The sequence below is a fragment of the Euleptes europaea genome, chromosome 20 (genome assembly GCF_029931775.1).
Source record: "Euleptes europaea isolate rEulEur1 chromosome 20, rEulEur1.hap1, whole genome shotgun sequence".
In the NCBI taxonomy this organism is placed as follows: Eukaryota; Metazoa; Chordata; class Lepidosauria; order Squamata; family Sphaerodactylidae; genus Euleptes; species Euleptes europaea.
The window spans coordinates 20,029,362-20,052,216 of record NC_079331.1 but is presented as its reverse complement, the minus strand read 5'-3'; the positions used below and the strand labels follow the sequence as shown (position 1 = coordinate 20,052,216).

Sequence of the window (22,855 nt, the reverse complement as noted above, 5' to 3'; positions counted from 1 at the left end):
AGGTATGCCTGAACTGAATTTTTTAAAACTGGCAAAAATCCTTCTGTTGGCAAGGTTCGGGGAATGGAAGAAAGAACCGAGAATCCTCCCCACCCCAGGGGTGGATGGCCCATTGTCCCTGTGAATGCCTGTGTATTCAAACCACAGTGAGTCCACAACGGGGAATTTTCCCCGAGTGGAAGCAGTTCAAGGGACTGACCAGATGCACACCCGCTTCAGCAACGTCACAGCATAAAATGAGCAAGATTCGAGTCCAGTAGCGCTTTAAAAACCAACAAGATTTTCTCTCGATAGGTCTAGCCCCTGACAATTTACTAGAATTGGGCAAAAAATATGATTAGTCAACAACTTATAGCCATTGAATTGCAGAATGAGAGAACCCTTCTTCCAAGACCATATATATTACTAAAGAGTTGGGAGGGATTCTCTTTGGCCCTTTATCTTACGTCATTGCTTTTACTAAATTTTGATGGGCTTTTTCAAGAGCTCGTTTTAATGCCTTTCCATTGGCTTTGCTCAGCAGGAGATTCCAGTATTTACCTTTGGAGTCTAGGCTGTGCCCTTGTAACTCTGATGTTGAGACAATTACCCATATTTTATTGTATTGTGAATTTTATCGGGATGTCAGAAATAGGCTGGTTTTGCCCTTGTTGACCAGAGTTTTTAGACACTCAGATGATTTTATTATTAATTATTTACTTGAAGATAAAGATGTCAACATTTCGTACACAGTGGCAAAGTTTTGTGACATTGCCACTACAGTACGGAGAGCTCTGGTTAGCGTAACAATTTAACATCAGTCAGTCAGTCATGTTTATTGTGCATGGCCATAGGCCTTTGCAATCTAGACAATATTACAACAACTTAAAATATAAAATCCCTTAAAAGTCATAAGATTAAAATACACCAATTCGGCTCCTTTCCTCATTCAGTAGCTTTCTTTGCCCTAATTTTGTAATATTGCCACTAGGCTGTAAAGTGCCATTTTTCGGGAAAAGGGTCAGTATCAGAAAGCAAGAAAATTAGTTTGTCGGCATCAGGTAATGAGTGTAAAGCAGAAAGAATATTTACCAGGAACTTATTCCAACGCTTGATGCAAAGAGGGCAGGCCAGGATGTAATGGGGTAACAATTTTAACATTTTTTATCAGCTGGTCACATGATCATAAATAAATAAATTAACTAAACCAACAAGATTTCCGGGTATCTGATGAAGGGAGCTTTGACTCTCAGAAGCTTACACCCTGGCAATCTTGTTGGTCCTTAAGGTGCTGCTAGATTCGAATCTTGCTCTTCTACTGCAAACCAGCATGGCTACCTAGCTAAATAACAGCATAAAACTTTCCCAGAGATTTTGCTTGCCCCTGAAGATGTTCCAGCAGACACCAAATGGTGTGTTTAAAAAGTCTCTTCTACGTTCACAGGTTTTATCCCACCCCCTCTGATCTTTGGTGCGGGAATTGACTCAACGTGTCTGTTCTGGAGCACCTTCTGCGGTGAACAAGGAGCGTGCGCACTTTATGACAACATCATCTACAGGCACCTGTACGTAAGCATTGCGATCGCCCTGAAGTCCTTTGCGTTCATCCTGTATACCACCACCTGGCAGTGCTTGAGGAAAAACTATAAGAAATACATCAAGAACCACGAAGGGGGACTCAGCACGAGTGAATTCTTTGCCTCTACTTTGACCCTGGACAACCTAGGGCGAGACACTATCAGTCAGAACCCGGCTCACAGGACAAAATTTATCTACAATCTCGAAGATCATGAATGGTGTGAAAACATGGAGTCTGTTTTATAGTGACCACTGGGCTGTGTTGATCCCCCGAGGATCCTTTTTAAAGTTTACCTTTAAAGAGAGAGAAGGAAAATATAATATAATATATAAGAAGGGGGTGTTTGGGAAACTACACGCAAAATGGCAGCCTGTGCTAGATTGTCGACAATTGCTGGAATTTTCTGAAATGCCCTCATACATACTAGGAGGATGAGGAGAGACCTCTGTCCTCTTTCTGGAAAGCAAACCTAGGCAAGATTCAGGATAGCGGGATCGTTCTTCAAATTCCGCTCAAGAAATGGAGAAAACAGGGAGCTGTACATCAAGATAACAGATGAGTCGGCCAAGGGCGTGACGGATGGGAATTTGGGGCGTTTCACCTTTTTGTTGGAGAGCTGAGCAGATGGACATTTTTGGGTAAACATGCCAAATCATAAGGAGTCCCAACAAACCAGGAACAGACAGGAACCTTAGTGGGACACTCAAGTACCCCCTGGTGGGGGTCACCTTTGCAATACAAGCTATAAGGGTGTAGCTAAATTGGGTGCTGTTCAGTCCCAGAATTTGCCTGTCTCTCTTTTGGATACCCAAGGAGAAGCTCTGTTGGATTTACCCAGCCACATCAACACCGTAACCACCAGCCGTAATTCAAGCCGACATGCCCAGTCAGGAGTTCAAAAGCCTTGAACCCTCACATGCCATCCCATCGTTCCCAAAACACCAGAAGCTTTATGTTAACATACTTCAGAGTTCTGGGGCAAGTAGGGGGATCGTATCTGGCTGTGCCAGAGGAAGGATGGGTGGGGGGCCCTTGGCCGACTCTCACCAAGCATTCGTTACCTTTGCAAATATGGCGGGGAAAAGATGGGGTCTAACAGGGAAAGTAGTGTTTCTGCTTAGAGAGTCGGAGGTGGGGGCCCTTGCATTGCCTCCCAAGCAAATATAATTTTCTGCCCTGATGTGAGCTCTGGAAAAACAGAGCAAAACTTATGGGAAAAATCTGCTAATGTTTTTGACGTGATTCAAGGTGTCAGCTGTGGAAGGCAATTCTCTGCTTTTTAAAATGTTTGTCATTTTTGTTCCGGAGGGGCTGCAGAATGGAAGAGGGACAGAGATATGGTTCTCAATCTATTGTGCCTCTTTGCGAACAGAATGGCGGACTGCCCTGCCCGAAGCAGGATGGCAAATGCACTTCCTTAATGTGGGAAGCAATCGGCCGATCCATCGATTGCCTTCCTGCTGATCTGTAGTCTAGGTCTTTGTATGGGGGGGGTCATCTGGGCTGTACCTCTTCAGGGGGTCTGATGTCCTGCCAGGATGCTTCTCCATTCCTTCCACCCAACATTCCCTCTTAGACAAGCAGATTGGTGAAGGCCTTTCTAACAAGCTTGTTATCTCTGGCTGTGGGATTTGTATTTACATGTCTGAAGTGCAAAATTCCCATTAAGAGTAGCTCTTTTGGGGTGTTACATTTGATAGGATGTATGGCGAGAATGCACTAGATGCAAGCCTCCCAGTACCTGCAGTTGCTATTTTGTCTGAAATGGGCAACGGCAGTATATTGAAGCTGTATGCACAACATGCAATGCTGTATGTTGTGCAAAAAAGAGAGGTAAATTTTAGGTTCGGATTTATTGGCTCAGTTTTTTCCAGTAAACCCAGAATAAGCCAAATACCCGTACTGATAAAGGAGTATTTCGGGTTTATTTCTGGGTTTATAAAAAAAAAAGGGTCTATTATAGTCTATGGGGATTTTTTCGAAGTTCCTATGGGGGCATTTTTGGAGGTAGAATTCCCAATTTTTCAGGGTAGCTTCAAAGGACTCTCCTTGCATGAACCCCAAAGTTTGGTGAAGATTGGGTCAGGGGTCCGATTTTATGGGGTCTGGAAGGGTTCACCCCCCTTTACCATGGTATGGTAATGTTTACAATTCTTCACTATGGAGGAGAGGGTGACCCCTTCCAGACCTCATAAAATCGGACCCCCTGACCCAATCTTCACTAAACCATGAAATTAATGCAAGGATAGTCCCTTGAAGCTACCCTGAAAATTTGGGAACTCTACCTCCAAAAATGCCTCCCCCAGAGCTCATTAAAAAATTTATCGTGGGGAAAAGCCTGGGGAAAGCCAAAGCTGAAAAAAGCTGAATAACTATTCAGCTGATTCACCAATTGGCTATTCGGCTTCGGCTTTATTCCCAGGTTTTGGTATTCGGTAAAATTGAAACCCAAATATTGACTAATTTTGGGTTTATTTTCGGATCGGGTTTATTGATATGCACAACCCTATGCATGGTCAAACATAATGCCCGGAAAGAGCTAATTTGGCCATCTCAGTGAGTGAGAACGAGATTATCGTCTGTAACCCAAGTTGTGTGACTTGAATCACACCGTGGGTGAAGCAGGTTCCGTAACCATCCTTAGAACGAGGTCCCTCTCTCTCTTCACCTTTCATTTTTTCTGTTGAATCTTTTAATAATATGTATACATTGTTATTATCTATGCCTTTACATTGCTGGCAGGGCTTTGTAAGAATTGTAAACTCTTCCAACCTGCCCCCTTCCCCCCCACCCACCAATACTCTGCCGCCTGACTAATTCTTTCCAGGATGCGTGAAGCGGAATACTTCCTACATTTTGCCTGTAATCCTAAATGCACTTTCCTGGGAGTAAGCCCCATTGAATAAATGGCTTCCTTCCAAGAAGATCTGCTTAAGATTGTTCTTGCTACCTACCCTCAAAAAAGATCCATAGTTGAGGAATCTAGAAAGCTTATATGTGGGGATCCAGAGATGGGAAAGGACAGACTGGGCCACTGAAGGATAGTTAGAACTACAGAGGGATTAAAAAGCAAAAGCAAAATTTTGCTGTAAACCAAAAACCAAAAATTGATAATTTAAAGGAACTGGTTAGTTATCTGCAATTTTCGTTTTTGGTGGTCATTATATTTTCTTCTTCATACCTGTTCTGAATCCAACTGAATTAAACCAATGATATGATAAAGGGGATGAAACGTGATAAGAGAGAAAAAACAGAATGAGTTAAGGAATGGTTAATATTTTGTATATTTTCCCAGTATGTCATTAATTTGTTTTGGGCCATCTGATTATGTCTCCCAATCAAGAAAATTTAGGTGAAATCACCAACACCTCTTCCTTAGCTAGCATGGCCTCTCTTGTTCTTCATCAAATGGCTTTTGAGCTTCGAAACTGATTGGCTGTGTGATGTGACAAAGGACCACTATTCGAGAAATATACCTCCAAGTAACTTTGGAATGGGTAAAGCAGGGGTTCCCAATGTGGTTCCCATGGGTGCCTGCTGACATCTTTCCTGGCACCCACCAAGTGTTTTTAGAAAGTGGGTGGGGCCAGGTAGGGCTCAATGGAACTAGCCTGGTGTAGTGGTTAATAGCGGTGGTTTGGAGTGGTGGACTCTGATCTGGTGAACTGAATTTGTTTCCCCACTCCTACACACGAAGCCAGCTGGGTGAAACTGGGCTAGTTACAGTTCTGTTAGAGCTCTCTCAGCCCCCCTACCTCACAGGGTGTCTGTTGTGGGGAGGGGAATGGAAGGTGATTGTAAGCTGGTTTGTTTCTTTCCTAAGTGGTAGAGAAAGTCGGTATATAAAAACCAACTCCTCTTCTTCAAAATCTCCAGGAATTTCCCAGCTCGGTGTTAGCAACCCTACTTGGAGAATCTGAAAAATTAGCCTTCTGTCACAATGACAGTGAAAACAATTTGCTCACAGGATTCCCTCCTATAGGGATAGGATTGAAAGGACTGTCCAGAGGGGCAGTGACCCACCCTGCCACGTATCTGCTGGGGGGGGGGGGACTTTCAAAAGCAACTTGTGTGAGGCATGAGAAATGTGAGTAAAGGCCCCAAAGTCTAAGCATGCCTGAACTCTTTGGATCCTGACCTTGACATTTCAGAAGTCGAGATGTGTTCCCCCACTGTTGAGCACAACCTCTGTGGCATCCCTCTATCGCAGGGGTCCCCTTCATGGTGCCCATGGGCGCCACCATGCCCACAAACACCTTTCCTGGTGCCCGCCAAGTGTTGTCAGAAAAGGGCGGGGACAGGTGGGGCTTTTGTCCTGCAAAGCTTCTGATTGGCCACTGGAGATTTGATTGGCTGTGTAGATTTGGAAGCAGCTGCCACCACAACACACCTGGTTGACCCTGAGGTGTTGTCGTAGGTTGGGGAAACTGCATTAGCAGAGCATCATAGAGTTGCTCCTTGCCACGGTTACCTGTTGGATGATCAGGGAACGTTTTTCATATTACGGTGTGGACATCAGTTTATCATTTTACAGTGGCGGGTAATAGAGCTCTAATTGTCTCACTAACCCTGTTCATTAAGCCAAAGAGTCACCTTGCTGAACCGTCTGGCATAACGGTGATACAATTAACAAACCTTTGAAAGCGCTCTTCAGCTTTCCGCTTTTTGCAACAACAAAAAAAAAGGAAAAAAAACCCGCCTTTCAAAGTAACCTTAAAAAATATGAAGAGCATGTACTCAGATTGTGTTTAGATATTGCGTTCACACCGTTCGGGGCCAGTTCTAAAGGGCATATCAGAGGCGGTTCAAGCTTTCATGAGACAGTGATAGGCTCGGTTTTGCGTGGGTCTGGTCAGAAATTCCCCCCTACCTGACTGTTCATAAGGATACCACGTTAGGGAAAAGGCTCTGAAATTGCCAATCTGTATGATGGGTTTAAGGGTCCCCCAAGTTGAACACATGAAGCTGCCTTGTATTGGATCGGACCCTCGGTCTGTCAAAGTCAGTATTGTCTACTCTGACTGGCAGCTGCTCTCCAGGTTCTCAGCAGAGGTCTTTCAATACAGACTTTGATGGACCGGGGGTTTGATTCAGGGTGGGACAGCTTCATGTGTTCATGTCTTAAGCCATTTTGGAAGAGCCATGGCTAAGTGGTAGAGCATCTACTTGGCATGGAGAAGGTCCCAGGTTCAATCCCTGGCATCTCCAGTTAAAGGGACTAGGCAATCAGGTGATGCGAAAGACCTCTGCCTGAGACCCTGGAGATCTGCTGCCAGTCTGAGTAGACAATACTGACTTTGGGAGGGGCTGTGGCTCAGTGGTAGAACCTCTGCTTGGCATGCAGAAGGTCCCAGGTTCAATCCCCGGCATCTCCAGTTAAAGGGACTAGGTGAGTAGGTGATGTGAAACACCTCTGCCTGAGACCCTGGAGAGCTGCTGCCGTTCTGAGTAGACAGTACTGACTTTGATGGACCAAGGGTCTGATTTGGTAGAAGGCAACTTCATGTGTTCATGTGTCTTTAAAAATATATATATATATCCAAAAAAAACAACCCACAGCCAATCCTGGCTATATGATAAGTCCAGCTATATAATACAAGTGTTCTGATGCATTTTGACATGTTTTCAGGTGTTGAGTCTGCACTTCCTTCTACATACGTGTGGTCAGAACTGTCCCCAAGGGAGGATAAAAAGCATATTTTAAAATCCCAACTTGTGCCGCTTCCTAGTCTATATATTCATCTACAAATGCGGGGATTGATGTTTTGTCGACGTGAGACACCTAAAAGATTAACAGATCGATTTTGACATTTGATTTTGCAGACCAAAGCTCACTTCATCAGACGCTTGCTAGCTGAAGACGCTCTTTGCACAGCTGATGAAATGGGCTCTCGGTCGACGCTCAAAAAGCAAATGGCAAAATAAAGCTCTCCATTTTTAAAAAGCCATGCAACTCTTTTGTTTGTTTTATTATTTATTACAGGCCGACATGGCTACTGCCCCTGCGGAATTTGGTCTGTAATGTTTTACATACAAAAATGATATTGGGGTCTTTTATGCATGGCAGTTTCCCTCACAGTCATCCCGCATAAGAATATAAGGTAGGCCATGCTGGATCAGACCATGGTCCATCAAGTCCAGCAGCACGTTCACACAGTGGCCAACCAGGTGCCTCTAGGAGGCCCACAAGCAAGACAACTGCAGCAGCATTATCCTGCCCATGTTCCACAGCACCTAATATAATAGGCATGCTCCTCTGATCCTGGAGAGAATAGATATGCCTTGTGACCAGTGTCCATTTTGAATAGTAGCCATGGATAGCCCTCTCCTCCATGAACATGTCCACTCCCTTCTGGAAGCCTTCCAAGTTGGCAGCCATCACCACATCCTGGGGCAGGGAGTTCCACAATTTAACTATGCATTGTGTGAAGAAAGACTTCCTTTTATCTGTTTTGAATCTCTCAACCTCCAGCTTCAGCAAATGACCCTGTATTCTGATATTATGAGAGAGGGAGAAAAGACAACTTCGGGTCTTTGTTCTGATTATGCATGCCGTTTCCAGCGGTCAGAGGTCGCCTTGCTCTCCCCTGCATTTCCCTGTGTTTTGCCCGTGTTTTCAGGGACCTGTTTTATCTTGAATTTGAAAACGCGGGGAAACACAGGGGGACCCTCTGATGGTCAGAAATGGCCAGCATAATCAGAACAAAGACCCGAAGTCATTGGAGGTGTGACCGCGAGGGAAACAGCCATGCATAAAAGGCCTGGGAGTCCCAGGTCAATAAAATGGAATTGGAAAAAATGAAATACTGCATGCAAAGATATTGAGGGTCTCTTGGACGCCAAACTCTTTAAAGCATTTATTTGCATATTTATCCTGTATTTTCTCTCTGCACATTATCAGGTGTGCATAGGTCCCTGCGAGGGGGGAGGGGCCGTGGCTCAGTGGTAGAGCATCTGCTTGGCATGCAGAAGCTCCCAGGTTCAATCCCCGGCATCTCCAATTAAAGGGACTAGGCAAGTAGATGATGTGAAAGACCCCTGCCTGAGACCCTGGAGAGCCGCTGCTGGCCTGAGTAGACAGTACTGACTTTGATGGACCAGGGGTCTGATTCAGTATAAGGCAGCTTCATGTGTGTTCATGTGCGATGTACCCCATATATAAGGTTACCATCTCATGCGTGTCAGGCAACGTGGGCACAGCTTCTATCCATGTAAACCAGAACCTTGATTTTCCAGGGATCTGGTTTGTGTGAACGGAATCTGTGCCCTCATAGAAAACCCACAAGCTACCCAATTCACACAAGACAGTGTGATCGCTAAAGTTGGCAATTCTGGGTTGGGAAACGCCTGGAGATTTTGGAGTGGAGTCTGGGGAGGGTGAGGTTTGGGGGGGGGCAGGACCTCAGTAGAATACAATGCCATAGAGTCCACCCTCCAAGGCAGCCATTTTCTCCGGGGGAACTGATTTCTGTTGCCTGGGGATCAGTTCTAATTATGGGAGATCTCCAGGTCCCCCCCCACCCCGCCATGGAGGTTGGCAACCCTAGTGATCACATTTATTGTGCTCCAGATATGCACAGTTTGCAGGCTCCCAGTTGACATGAATGGAAGATAATGTCTCCAGAGGGTTAAAGAAAGTTCAAAAACATTAATGGGTTGGGAAAGAACCTCTTCCCTTGGAAAGAGAAACAGAATCAAACTGTAGATGTCCAGACTGGGGTTAGCCAAATGTAGCAAGGATTTAGCTATTTTCTTGAGGGCTATCCAGGTACAAATATGATCTGGTACAAGATACTATGCACATATGTTCTTCCAGTCATACCTGCTTTCTGCTGATTCTTTGTCCAGTCGCTTTTTTTAATTATTGCATTTGACGCCTGTCATTCCTTCATAGAGAGCTTGAGGGCAGCTACTGTGGAAGGTACCTACGTTTATTTTCACAACAACCTGTGAGGTAGGCCAAGATATGAGAGGGAGAGGGTGACTTGCGCAAAATTTGTCAGGAGAATTCACACCTGGGTTTCCCTGTTCAAAGTCCCAACACTGTTCATTTCAGATGGCAGCCAAGTTTGGAAACAGGATTGGCAAATTCTCTTTTAAATTCTATCTTGCACCCTTATGGCCTAGCTGAGTGAACCCATTTATTTTTCTTTAAAAAGGAAAGATGAAAACGCCTCTCCCCATTTTGTTCTGATCACGCCTTGCCTGACGAAAGTCAGTGGGTCTTCAATGCCATTACAACATGTCCGTAAGCAATAACGTTTGTATCAGGTACAGCCGGTAACTTAGAGCAAATAATCTACATTCCTTCTCCTGTTCATAGAAATAAATTGCAGCCAAGTTCTTCCCCTTCCCATTGACAGTTTGCCTTGCAGATATTTTATATGTTCAAAAAGCGACCTTTGATTCACCTGAGATGATTCACATACCTGCTCTGGAAAGAGCTGTTCTGTGACTGAATATGAATCCTACAAATCCTACAATGAATCCTACAGCCTTGGCATCAGCTTAATTATGCATAGTTATACCAAACTATGTCATGTTAAACATACATTTTGTGGGACAATTTTCTTTAAAGTTAGGGTTGCCAACCTCCAGGTGGTGGCTGGAGATCTCCGGCTATTACAACTGATCTCCAGGCAACCAAGATCAGTTCCCCTGGAGAAAAATGCCCCCTTTGGCCACTGGACTCTATGCAATGAAGTCCCTCCCCTCTCTAAACCCTGCCCTCCTCAGGCTCCACCCCAAAATCTCCAGGTATTTCCCAACCTGGAGCTGGCAACCCGATTTAAAGTCCATTCAGAATGTTTTACTGCTGCTCATTTTTCTCCTGCAGTCGAGAAGCAAATTTGGGGAGCGGGGAGGGGCCAGAATAAATCCCAGAAAACAATGAAAACATTTGTGTGAGCACTAGAGAAACCTTCCTACCTACGGTGAAAATTTTGACAACTGTGTTTGAATAATTTGTGGTTCGCAAGTGAGAAGTGGCAAAACATGCTCACACCTGCTAGTCAGTCCTACAAGTACACAAGTAAGGTGGCTTTGTAATACTGAGGGGTGTGGGGAGGCCCATGTGGAATTCAGGGGAAAATTCTTTAAAAAATAGACCCCTGGCTCACCCCAAATCACTGGGGACCAAGGTCTGTGCATATACACTGCACGCCACGCTGCCCCTTAAAGTTGGCAGCAGAAAACAGCACATGAGAGCCACACCTTACCCAACTTCCTCTGAAACAGGGCCTCAGGTGTGAATCCTCCCGGCTCAAACTCTCCCCTCCCCTGACATAGGATCATTGAAGGTCTGCGTTTTACAGGGCAGCTGCAGTGGGATTGCTGTTGGAGAATGCATGTCTTTGGGGAACGTATCCTGCTTACCCAATTCCTCCTCCAGAGGAAACCCATTGTATGCCTTCCGCTTGCGCATCCGCCATCCCCAGATCCTCAGCTTCAATGGGTATGCAGTTGCATGGAAGCACTGAGAACCTGCCAAATGCAGTATTGTGACAGGATTCATCTTCCAAGTTTCTAGTCCCCATGATTGCAAACAAACAAAAAAGTTTGAAAGCACATATGCAAATGCTAGCTAAAATTTATTTTCTTTACTTCATTTATACCCTGCTTTCCTCCTCAATGAGGGCCCAAAGCAGCTTACATGCTTCTCCTCTCCTCTATTTTATCCTCACAATGACCCTGGGAGGTAGGTAAGGCTGAGAGGGTGTGACTGTCCCAAGGTCACCAAGTCAGCTTCTATGGCAGAGTAGGGATTTGATCTCGGAGAGAGAGAGCTGGGTATGTTTTCCAGTGACCGAGAGGGTGCTTCAATGTCCTACTTTCCCATAACTAGCAAAACCAGAACAAATGACACAAAATAGTATACTAAATTTCAGCACATGCGCATCAGAAATTACTCAAGATTGCAAACATTTTCTGGGTTATAGATCTGAGTCTGTCTTGGGGTAGAACCTTTATATGGAAGCCTTTCTTGATTCAAATGCCTCTTGAATCCTTGCAGCTATGTGTGGGAGCATGTTTCTAAACATACCTGACAGACCTCTCCTGAGCCAAGGAAGCAAAGGAAGGAAGGAGATTTGGTTGTGGTGGGAAGTGCCATAAAGTCGCAGCTGACTTACTGTGACCCCGTAGGGTTTTCAAGTAGGGTTTTCATTGCCATTGATTGCCTCTGCATCACGAGCCTGGTTCCTCAGTGGTCTCCCATTAGGGTTGCCAGGTTGCTGGAACTGGCAGGCAATTGCCAACCAATCAAGCAGGCTGCTTGGAATGGCAGCCGTGCATGATGCGTTTACGTAACTGCTGAGTTTACTCCTGGAAGCGCCATATTCAAACAGAATGCTTTACCACTCAAACCCCTTGGGAGTTAACCCAGCAGTGTTTGTTTATTCAATTTTATAGTCCTTAGACCAAACATAAAATGTTTGCAGGTACATTGCCTTACCCAAACCGGCAGTATAAAACAATGCCTTTTGGTTAAAACACTATACAAAATATTACTCTCTTTAACAACTGGTCAGCAATACAAAATTAAACAATTAATACACTCTACGACTTTTCATTTCTATTCAGTTTTCCTATAATTAAATACTATTCTACAAAACGTGGCCATTAACTTTGTTACCTGAGAAAATTCATCCTTAAGAAGGATGTTAACTCTAACAGATTCAGGATAACCAGTGCTCTTTCTTAAAAGATGGCCGAGAATCTTCTCCCTGTCCTCCCTATAGTAACCGCACCCTATAGTAAGCGCATGTCGTGAGCGGCCGCCCAATCCCGCCCCAAAAACCTCCTGCCAGTGGAGAAGGAGGACCTGGCAACCCTGTCTCCCATCCAAATACTAACCAGGGCCAACCCTGCTTAGCTTCCAAGACCTGTCAAGATCTGTCAAGGCTAACCTGGGCCATCCAGGCCCAAGGAGATTTTGCCTCCGAGAAACACAACATCCTGTTGAACAGGCAGTGGTAGGGACCATTTTCAGAACTGCGCCACCCCTTCCCTCAGCCGTTGAATGCCATATCATAGGGCACTGTCTGGAATCCTCATGTAAATACACCTTCAGATTAGAAGATTTCTCCCCCTGCGGCTAGGAAAGTATCAGTATCCAGGTATATCTCTCACCTTGCTTCTACAGGTCTAAGATTCATTCCATCTGGCACTTAATTACTCTTCCCCACCAGTGCCCCACAACATCCATTAGACAGCATGCAATGCTTTGGGGTCTCCCGTGTCTGAAAAGGAGGGTTTGTTCCAAAGAATATTAACCATCATCTTTTGATACTTCCTGCCTGGCTTGGTTTTATTATTAGAGGAGAATTCTAGCAGCACTTCCAAAATCAATCTGTAAATCCTCATTGGGGTTGGGTGAGGGCATTTTAAAAAAAAAAATGAGAAAAATCTCACCTTATATCTGATCAAAAAGGAGGGGGAAATGAAAAGAGAAAGGGGAAAAAAAGAAACAGCGTGCTCGGTATATTTTGAGTACTGCATTCTGTATTTTTGCAAGCTTCTATTTTCCAGATGAGCCGTTTAGAAATCTGTGATGATGTGAAATAATGTACTGTATGTTTGCTGTAAATGATATTAAAAGCACTATTTTCATTCACGGCCTGTGTTCTTAGATATGCTTTCTGTAGTGTGAAACTCTGCCGGCTCCATAAACTAGAATAATCTATAATAAGGTGAGAGGATATGTAGAGAAGGGTTGCCAGTTTGGAGATACCTGGAGATTTTGGGGGTGGAGCCTGAGGAAGGAGGGGTTTGGGGAGGGGAGGGACTTCAATGGAGTATAATGTCTAGGGTTGCCAGCTGGAGTTTGACACTGGCAGGAGGTTTTTGGGGTGGAGCCTGAGGAGGGTGAGGTGCGATGACAGCACTTCCGGTTTTACTTCTGGTTTTACTTGGGGGGGTGGGGTTGAGTGCAAAGCAGCTACAGCGATGCAGCACTTCTGGAAGTAAAACCTGGCAACCCTAGTCGCTATGTTACTTCCATGAAAACCCAGCAATGACGTAAGGTAGCTCTCGGAATAAGTGGAAACTCTATTTACCATAGAGTTTCTAGCGATTCCTAGAGTTGTTCCCAGAAGTGACATAATCACACAGCCAAATTTGCTGGGTTTTAAAAAATCTTTCTCCTGCTGCCGCTTGGGGTGGTGGCAGGCAACTAAGATGGCTGGTGAGAGGCAGCCCTAAGAGTGGATGGGAGGTCGATAGGGTTGCCAGGTCCCTCTTCGCCACCAAAGGGAGATTTTGGGGGTGGAGCCTGAGCAGGGTGGAGTTTGGAGAAGGGAGGGACTTCAATGCCCTAGAGTCCAATTGCCAAAGCGGCCATTTAAGCCAGGTGAACTAACTTTTATCGGCTGGAGATCAGTTATAATAGCAGGACATCTCCAGCCATTACCTGGGGGTTGGCAATGCTAGAGGTTTCTCATCTCGGCAGGCAAACTGGGAAGTGGAGGCAGCCTTGATATGCATTTTGGGTAGATGGTTTACTTGTTTATTTAGGACATTTTTATGCCACCTCATCAGCAATCTGCCCTGTCATGGCCTTCAGCCAAATTTGGTTTTAGTGTGCCTGTCGTGTTCTGCCCTCCCCGGTCCCACTCGGCCTCAGCAAACAAAGTCAGGCAGCAAAATACCGGCCACATTCCGTTGCCTCTAGAGGAAAAAGCTGAACAATCCCCATAACATTATTATTATTTCTGCCACCGCGAACTAGAGATGGGGGACACGGACCCCACAAAGCAATCACCTGCTTTGTGGAGACATTTTTGCTTTTGAAGAGAACCATCTCCCTGAAGAGTTGAAACAACCGTTTCTGGAAGACACTTTCAAAAAGCCGGTGTGCTTGCATCCTTAAACATCCCCTAGAGAAGGGATGGGAAAACATTCCTCCCCCCTCATTTCCAGGGCCTTCACTGAACTAAGTAGTCTATTCTCTCCATGGCTGCAACGGGACCGCTTTGCGCACGATTCTCTGAACATGAATGGATTCTTATCTATCTAGGCAGGACACCAGGGAGCGTAACAATGTCACTTCTGTTCTGCGTATGGTTGCCAAGTCCCTCTTTGCCACCGGTGGGAGGTTTTTGGGGCAGAGCCTGAGGAGAGAGGGTTTTGGGGAAGAGAGGGACTTCAATGCCATAGAGTCCAATTGCCAAAGTGGCCATTTTCTCCAGGGGAACTGATCTCTATCAGCTGGAGAGCAGTTGTAATAGCAGAAGATCTCCAGCTAGTACCTGGAGGTTGCCAACCGTAGTTCTGCGCCAGCACACATCTCCCTTCTCGCTCTCTCCCTCTATGTTGCTTCATATTGATGTAGTGCCGCAGACAGCCTGGTGGCCTACTAGGGTTGCCAACCTCCAGGTGGTGGCATGGTAATCAGTTCCCCTGGGGAAAATGGATGCTTTAGAGGGTGGACTCTATGGCATTGTACCCCACTGAGGTCCCTGTCCTCCCCAGGCTCCACCCCCAAATCTCCAGGAGTTGGCCAACCTGGATCTGGCAACTCTACCCTCCCTCCAACTCTCACCAGTGGCCGGGGGGGACCTGGCAATGCTCGATCCAGACTAAATTGGCCATTTCGAGTGATTCTCCCTCCCTGCTGCAGACTCGTCTTATGTCATCCTTATGGGCCAAACTACAAGCGACAGTGGCCAGGGATCCATCCTGTGGCCACCAATGCCCTTTTAGAAGCACTGGAGAGGGGCCGTGGCTCATTGGCAGAGCCTCTGCTTGGCATGCAGAAGGTCTCAGGTTCAATCCCCGGCATATCCAGTTAGGACTAGGCGAGTAGGTGATGCAAAAGACCTCTGCCTGAGACCCTCAAGAGCCACTGCCAGTCTGAGTAGACAATACTTACATTGATGGACTGTGTGTCTTATTTGGTAGAAGGCAGCTTCATGTGTTTATGGGAGGGGTTGTGGCTCAGTGGTAGAGCATCTGCTTGGCATGCAGAAGGTCCCAGGTTCAATCCCTGTTGCCTCCAGTTAAAGGGACTAGGCAAGTAGGTGATGTGAAAGACCCATGCCTGGGACCTACCTGAGACCCTGGAGAGCTGCTGCCAACTCTGAGTAGACAATACTGACTTTGATAGATCAAGGGAAGGCAGCTACATGTGTAATTAAGGGATATTAATAATTTCTAGGAAACTGCAGGGTTCCTGAAACCCAGTTTGAACACCACTGACAGATTCCTTCATGGGCATGGCTGAAACTCCTCAGTGCTCAACAAGCTCGGGAGATGTTTGGCAGGGACATCCCCCCCCCTGTAATTACAAGGGGGAGAGACAACGGCAGCTGAACTTCTCCCTGCCCCCCAGTTCTTAAAGGAATTGACCAACCTTGTTTAGGACAGCACGTGTGCCTTAGGCCTTAACAACCATCATCCATGCCAATGAGCTGAGCAACAAGTCCTGTGAATAATACTTCTGTAGAGGAGGGGCCGTGGCTCAGTGGTAGAGCATCTGCTTGGCATGCAGAAGGTCCAGGTTCAATCCCCAGCATCTCCAGTTCAAGGGACTAGGCAGGTAGGTGATGTGAAACACCTCTGCCTGAGACCCCGGAGAGCCGCTTCCCATCTGAGTAGACAATACTGACTTTGATGGACCAAGGGTCTGATTCAGTATAAGGCAGCTTCAAGTGTTCCTGGGTAGTTTTAAAATTGCTGCAAGGTCCCAATCTGGATATGGGGCATGAAAGTTGGGCTTTCAGGGTTCTCCTATCCCATGGGAACAGTGTTTTGTGGATATCAGTGGGCTGCAGTGGGAATGGGAAGACAGGAAAATTCCATTCCAAAAGGATGTAGACAGAGTAAAGCAGGTGCAGAGAAGGTGACAAGGATAATCAGGGCCTGGAGAGCAAGCCCTGTGAGGAAAGGCTGAGGGAGTTGGGAATGTTTAGTCTGGAGAAGAGAAGGTTGAGAGGGGACATGATTGCTCTCTTGAAGTATTTGAAGGGCTGTCACTAAGAGAAGGGCAGGGAGCTGTTCCTGTTGGCAACAGAGAGGACTCACAATAATGGGTTTAAATTGTGGGTGGAAAGGTACTGGCTGGATATTAGGAAAAAGCTTTTTACAGTAAGTTGTTTGACAGTGGAATCGGCTACCAAGGGAGGTGGCGAGCTCCCCTCACTGGCAGTCTTTAAGCAGAGGCTAGAGAAGCACTTGTCAGGGATGCTCTAGGCTGATCCTGCATTAAGCAGGGGGTTGGACTCGATGGCCTGTATGACCCCTTCCATCTCTATTATTCTGTGATTCCTTTTCCTATTTTCATCCTTAAAAGGTAAGCCAGAGGATCAGAGGGCTGCAGTACAGGATGAGCGACAAAGATGATCAGGGGCCTGGAGACCAAGCTCTACCAGGTACAGGGGAGGGAGTTGAGAATGTTCAGTCTGGAGAAGAGGAGGTTGAGAGGGACATGATTGCTCTCTTTAAGTATTTGAAAGGCTGTCACTTAGAGGAGGGCAGGGAGCTGTTTCTGTTGGCAGCAGAGTATAGGACTCGCAATAATGGGTATAAATTACAGATGGAAAGGTACCGGCTGGACATTAAGATTTTTTTTTTACAGTGAGAGTAGTTCAACAGTAGAATCAGCTACCTAGGGAGGTGTTGAGCCCCCCCCCCCTGACAGTCTTCAAGCAGCGGCTGGACGAACGTCAGGGATGCTCTTGGCTGATTCTGCATCGAGCAGGGGGACTCGATTGCCTGTATGGCCCCCTCCATGATTCTATGGTTCATTCTGCCATTGGGAAACTGAGCCTAGATTCAACCCTGCTGTCCACAAGGAATGCTTAAAAATTCACGTTAAAATTAATTTGGGTGGCATTTGGGTTGGATTGGTCCCCCCTTCATTTGCCAGTGGGCTAATCTTCCCCTGTCAAAGTGCCAGCAAAAGAGATGATTTTCCCGCAAGACCGGACTGTCAAAAACTGTAAGCTCTTGACCCAAAGAACCAGAAATCACCACAGAGACACTTAGAATCCAAGCAGATGGCTTTTACTGGTCAAATAGGCAATACAGTGCATAGAGGATAAGATGACAGCTATGAGTGTCTTGCTAGCTAGTTGGCAATATAAAGCTTGAAAACGGCGGGAGATTACAAAGCATAAACAGAGCACACTTTCCCAGGAGTAGCGTTCCCAGGCTTTGGTATGTGGAGCCGTCCTTGAAGTCTGGACGGTTCAGCAAAGGAACAGAGGCAACATTGAAACTGAGATAACAGCCTGACAAAAACACCGGATGGCATGTGCCACAGACAAACCACTCTGCAGTACTCTGATGGCCTCCCTGCTTTTATACTTCAAAAAGCTTTCCCTGTTGAGCCATCGCAACGCTGCCTTATTATTCCAGACAGGTGAAATCTTTCCTTTGCCGATTGGCCCTGGAAGGTCATAAGCTCATAAGCATCTTTTTCTTTTCATTGCTCCTCTCACTCCCTCCCCCCACCTCTCCAGCAAGATGAGTACCCAACATTCCCTCCCCCCATTCCTTGTCTTCTTCTTTTGAATGGAGCAGGTATAGCCAGCGATTGCTAAGCAACATGCCAGAATAAATATTGCACCCCTGAAAGAATGCACAGAAGAAGAATCCTGATCTCTGAGTTTAGGAAGGTTGCTTCTCCAGCCAATCACACAGCAGTCCTGTACAACGCGTGATAAAGTCTCCCCTTTGATAAAGTCCCCCATGATCTTCTTGAGACAAAGCTAGTAAAATATGGGTTAGACTCTGCTACAGTTAGGTGGATTGGTAATTGGTTGACCAACAGAACCTAAAGGGCACAACATCCTCCTGGAGAGGAGTGACCAGTGAGGTGCCACAGGGGTCTGTCCTTGGACCGGTATTATTTAATATTTTTATAAATGACTTGGATGATGGAATAGAGGACATGCTAATCAAATTTGCAGATGACACCAAGTTAGGAGGGGTAGTTAATACCCCAGAGGACAGGGTCAGAGTTCAGAATGATCTTGATAGACCGGAGAGCTGGGCCGTAAGCAATAAAATGGATTTCAATAGGGAGAAGTGTAAGGTACTTCACCTAAGCAGAAACAGCATAAGGCACAGGTACAAGATGGGAAATAGTTGGCTTGGCAACAGTACATGTGAAAGAGATCTGGGAGTCTTAGTAGACCACAAACTGAACATGAGTCAACAGTGTGATATGGAGGCTAAGAAGGGCAATGCAATTCTGGGCTGCATCAAGGGAAGTCTGTGTCTAGATCAAGGGAAGTAATACTACCACTGCATTCTGCATTGGTCAGACCTCACTTGGAATACTCTGTCCAGTTTTGGGCTCCACAATTAGGAAGGATGTTGACAAGTTGGAGCGTGTCCAGAGGAGGGCGACCAGAATGGTCAAAGGTCTGGAATAGGGCTGTCGATTCGGTTCGTCCTGAACCGGAAAAACAGCCGAATTTCCCCCGATTTGGCGGTTTTTCGGTTCGGATTGAACCGAACTCAAAAAAGGCGGGAAAACGGGGAGCCGAATTCGGCGAGTTCGGGATGTTCGTGAATAAATTCAGCAAATTCGGGCCCTTTAAACAGATCTGCGCCTTCCAGCTGGAAGGCGCAGATCTGTTCCCCCCCGCGCGCCTTCATGGAAGTCCCATGAAGGCCCGCAGGGGGGCTCTTTAAAGACCCCCGCCCCCTTCCCGACTCTTTGAAGTCAGACACTTCCCGACACTTCAAAGACCCGGCCGAATTTTTCCCCGAACTCTGGATCTTGCACTGAATTTCGCGGATCCGAAGCGGAGGAGTTCGGACTTCGGCACGTCCTAAATTTAAAAAGGCCAAATTTTGCCGAAGCGAACTTTACCGAATTTTTTTTTCAACAGCCCTAGTCTGGAATCCATGCCCTTAGAGGAAAGACTTAAGGAGCTGGGTTTGTTTAGTCTGGAGAAGAGAAGGTTGAAGGGTGACATGATAGCCATGTTTAAATACTTGAAGGGATGCCATTAATGAGGGAACAGGCATGTTCTCTGTTGCTTCAGACACTAGGACACGGAATAAAGGATTATATTAAAAAAAAAGTGATTCCACCTAAACATTAGGAAGAACTTTCTGACAGTGAGGGCGGTTCAACGGAGGAATGCCCTGCCTCGGGGTGTGTGTGTGTGTGGAGTCCCCGTCTTTGGAGGTCTTTAAGCAGAGGTTGGATGGCCATCTGTCGGGAGCTCTTTGATTGTGGGATCCTACATGGCAGGGGGTTGGACTGGAGGGCCCTTGTGGTCTCTTCCAACCTTGTGTGATTTTGTGATTTGGTGATTTGTGACTCTCCCAAGTTGGATGCTGCCCAAACGGCCATGGATTGTACCTGACCAATGTTATCCAGCATACCAAATGTGCCAACAAGCCAATTAAGTGTGTTCAGGAGAGGAGGAGGAGGAGAAGAAGAAGTTATACCTTTCTAGATCAATTCATGACAATGAATTTAGAAGGGTGTAACTCTGTTTAGGATTGTACTGTTGTTGTCTTAAGTTACTGTAAATCCATCTAAGATGGAGGTTATGTGGCTGGGTCAACCTGGGTCTTCTGGGGGCTTTGCTCCCAGTTTTGGATGGAGTCTAGCTTACACCACTGGACTCCGTAAAGACTTTGGGGGGTATGAATGGAATCCCCTCTGTCCTTCGACAGACAGGTGTCAGCAACAGTAGAATCAGCTTTTTAAAAAATCTTCTCCGTGCCTGTCAATTATCCCTGTATGTCTCCCAGGCTGACCTTGCTACAATAATCCACGCCCCGGTTACCTCCAGAATGGACTACTGTAATTTGCTCTACGTGGGGCTACCTTTGAAATCATTACAGAAACTAAAGACTGTGCAACATGCGGCTGCAAGACTTAGGGTTGCCAACTGCCAGGTAGTAGCAGGAGATCTACTAATTCAACTGATCTCCAGCCGATAGAGATCAGATCACCTGGAGAAAAATGGCCGCTTTGGCAATTGAACTCTATGGCATTGAAGTCCCTCCCCTCCCCAAACCCCGCCCTCTTCAGGCTCCGCCCCCAAAAACATCCATTGGTTGAGAAGAGGGACCTGGCAACCCTAGCAAGACTCCTTACAGGGTGCCTGTGGGTTGCCCACTCTCTGCCCCTATTGAAAGAGCGGCACTGGTTTCCAAGCAAGTTCTGGGTGAGATTCAAGGTGTTGGTTGTTACCTTTAAAGCCCTACATGGCCTGGCCCCATTATATCTGAAGTACCGCCTTCTCCCATATGTTTCCCCACGGTTGCTCTGCTCCACAGTTTCCCCACTCCTCCACATGAAACCTGCTGGGTGACCTTAAGCCAGTCACAGTTCTCTTGGAGCTCTCTCAGTCCCACCTACCTCACAAGTGCCTGTTGTGGGGAATGGAAGTTATGGTGATTGTCAGCTGTTTTGAGACTCCTTAAAGGTAGAGAAAAGTGGAGTATAAAAATCTTCTTCTTCATCAAGTGGTTTACTGAGGATGTTGTGACTACAACTGTGCACCTTTTCTTTTCTTTCTATGTATTTTCTTTGTGAACAGGGTTCTGTTGTGGGGAGGGGAAGGGAAGGTGATTGTAAGCTGGCTTGATTCTCCTTAAAAGGTAGAGAAAGTTGGCATATAAAAACCAACTCTTCATCTTCTTCTTCTTGGGGTATTTATGGGTTTGGGTTTAATATACCTGGAATTTTTCAAAAAAAACCAAAAAGCCAAATATAAAAGGTTAGGCTGTTCTGAAAAAATCAAAAATTTTCAGGTTTATTACACCCAAACCTGAAAAAATGTGGCGCGAAGCCCAGCATTAAATTCTGCACCACCTGCCGCCTCCAAAGCCCACGTGGATTTCCGAGGCAGAAGGCTGTCTCAGTTGGGATTTCCCAACTGCCTCCATCAACTTCTTTCATAAAAATATACAAGCAGAGTTTTAAACAGTTGGAAGTTTCTCCCCGTGCGACACCCCCGACAGCCAGTGTGGTATAGTGGTTAAGAGCGGTGGTTTGGAGCGGTGGACTCTGATCTGGAGAACCGGGTTTGATTCCCCACTCCTCCACATGAGCAGCGGAGGCTAATCTGGTGAACTGGGTTGGTTTCCCCACTCCTACACATGAAGCCAGCTGGGTGACCTTGGGCTAGTCACACACTCTCAGCCCCATCTACCTCACAGGGTGTCTGTTGTGGGGAGGGGGAGGGAAGGTGAATATAAGCCGGTTTGATTCTCCCTTAAGTGGTAGAGAAAGTCGGCATATAAAAACCAACTCTTCTTCTTTCCCACCAAATCATAATTCCATGCACAGATCTCTGACCACTTGTGAGCCACGCACTTCTCTGGCAGGGCTGCCAACTCTGGCTTGGAAGATTCCCAGAGATTTGAGGACAGTGGCTGAGGAGGGGAGGGAGCCCAGCTGGGATGTGATGTCACTCTAGGATTTCTGTTTCTCCTAGACTCTGTAGTGTACCCTAGTTTCTGCCCTCTGAAGCTGCCCTGTGCTCCATGGAAACAGTTCTAGAGTCTAGAGATCCTTCTCATCCAGCGCTAGGGATGTCAGCCTCCTCCTCCTCCTCCTCCTCCTTCTCCTCCTCATCAACATCCTTCCACTTAAGGCATCAAGAGCTGTTGGAAGAATCGAGGAAGAATCGTGCTCAGCCCTTATTACCCAGCATATGGCGTAGCCTCCCGAGTTTCCGGGTCTGAAGCCATGTTGGGCCTCGGCTGGGGCCACCGCCGTGAATCATCACTACGTAATAAGCAGGAGGCCGGAGGGGAGGCGTTGATGGCGGCGCCGTGCCAGCAAGTCTTCCACCCAAGCAGTGACTGAGTACCTTGCTGGGAGGGGGATGACGCCGGTTCGTGCGTGGCAGTGGCTGGCATCTTCACGGGTCACATGGGGCACAGGCTGGGGCCTGGAGACCATGGAGGGCCTGCTAGCAATTCATAGTGAGTGCACATGCTCTGACTCCTCGACCGCATACGCATCGGGAATCTTCGGCACAATCTGCAGGCGTAGGTTTCACAAATGGATTGCATCCGAAGGAACGGTGCTTGCCCTGGGATCAACTTCTTCTCTTCTTAGATGTTTTGAGGCTCAGCATAGCAGGGAGGGAAAAAAGCTCTTAACGCCTTCGCAAGGGGAGCAAAGGGGTCATATAATAGTCTCTGAGGTCCCCGAAACACAAAGCCAGCTCAGATGGAAGGAGCTTCTCAGAAAGAAGGAAGAAGAGAGTTAGTTTTTTATACCCTGGTTTTTGCTACCTTTTAAGGAGTCTCAAACTGGCTTACAATCTCCTTCCCTTCCTCTCCCCACCACAGACGCCTTGTGAGGTTGGTGGG

General features: G+C 46.6%; 1 protein-coding gene across 1 annotated transcript in view; it reads left to right on the top strand.

Annotated features, from left to right (window-relative positions):
• Nucleotides 1-1,818, top strand: part of SLCO3A1 (solute carrier organic anion transporter family member 3A1) — a 179,762-nt gene extending 177,944 nt beyond the window's left edge. Inside the window, exon 10 of the mRNA XM_056865863.1 lies at nt 1,424-1,818. Within this exon, the coding sequence (XP_056721841.1) occupies nt 1,424-1,803 (380 nt within the window). The 3' untranslated portion in view covers nt 1,804-1,818. The remainder of the gene's footprint in view (nt 1-1,423) is intronic.
• The last annotated feature ends 21,037 nt before the right edge of the window (nt 1,819-22,855 follow it).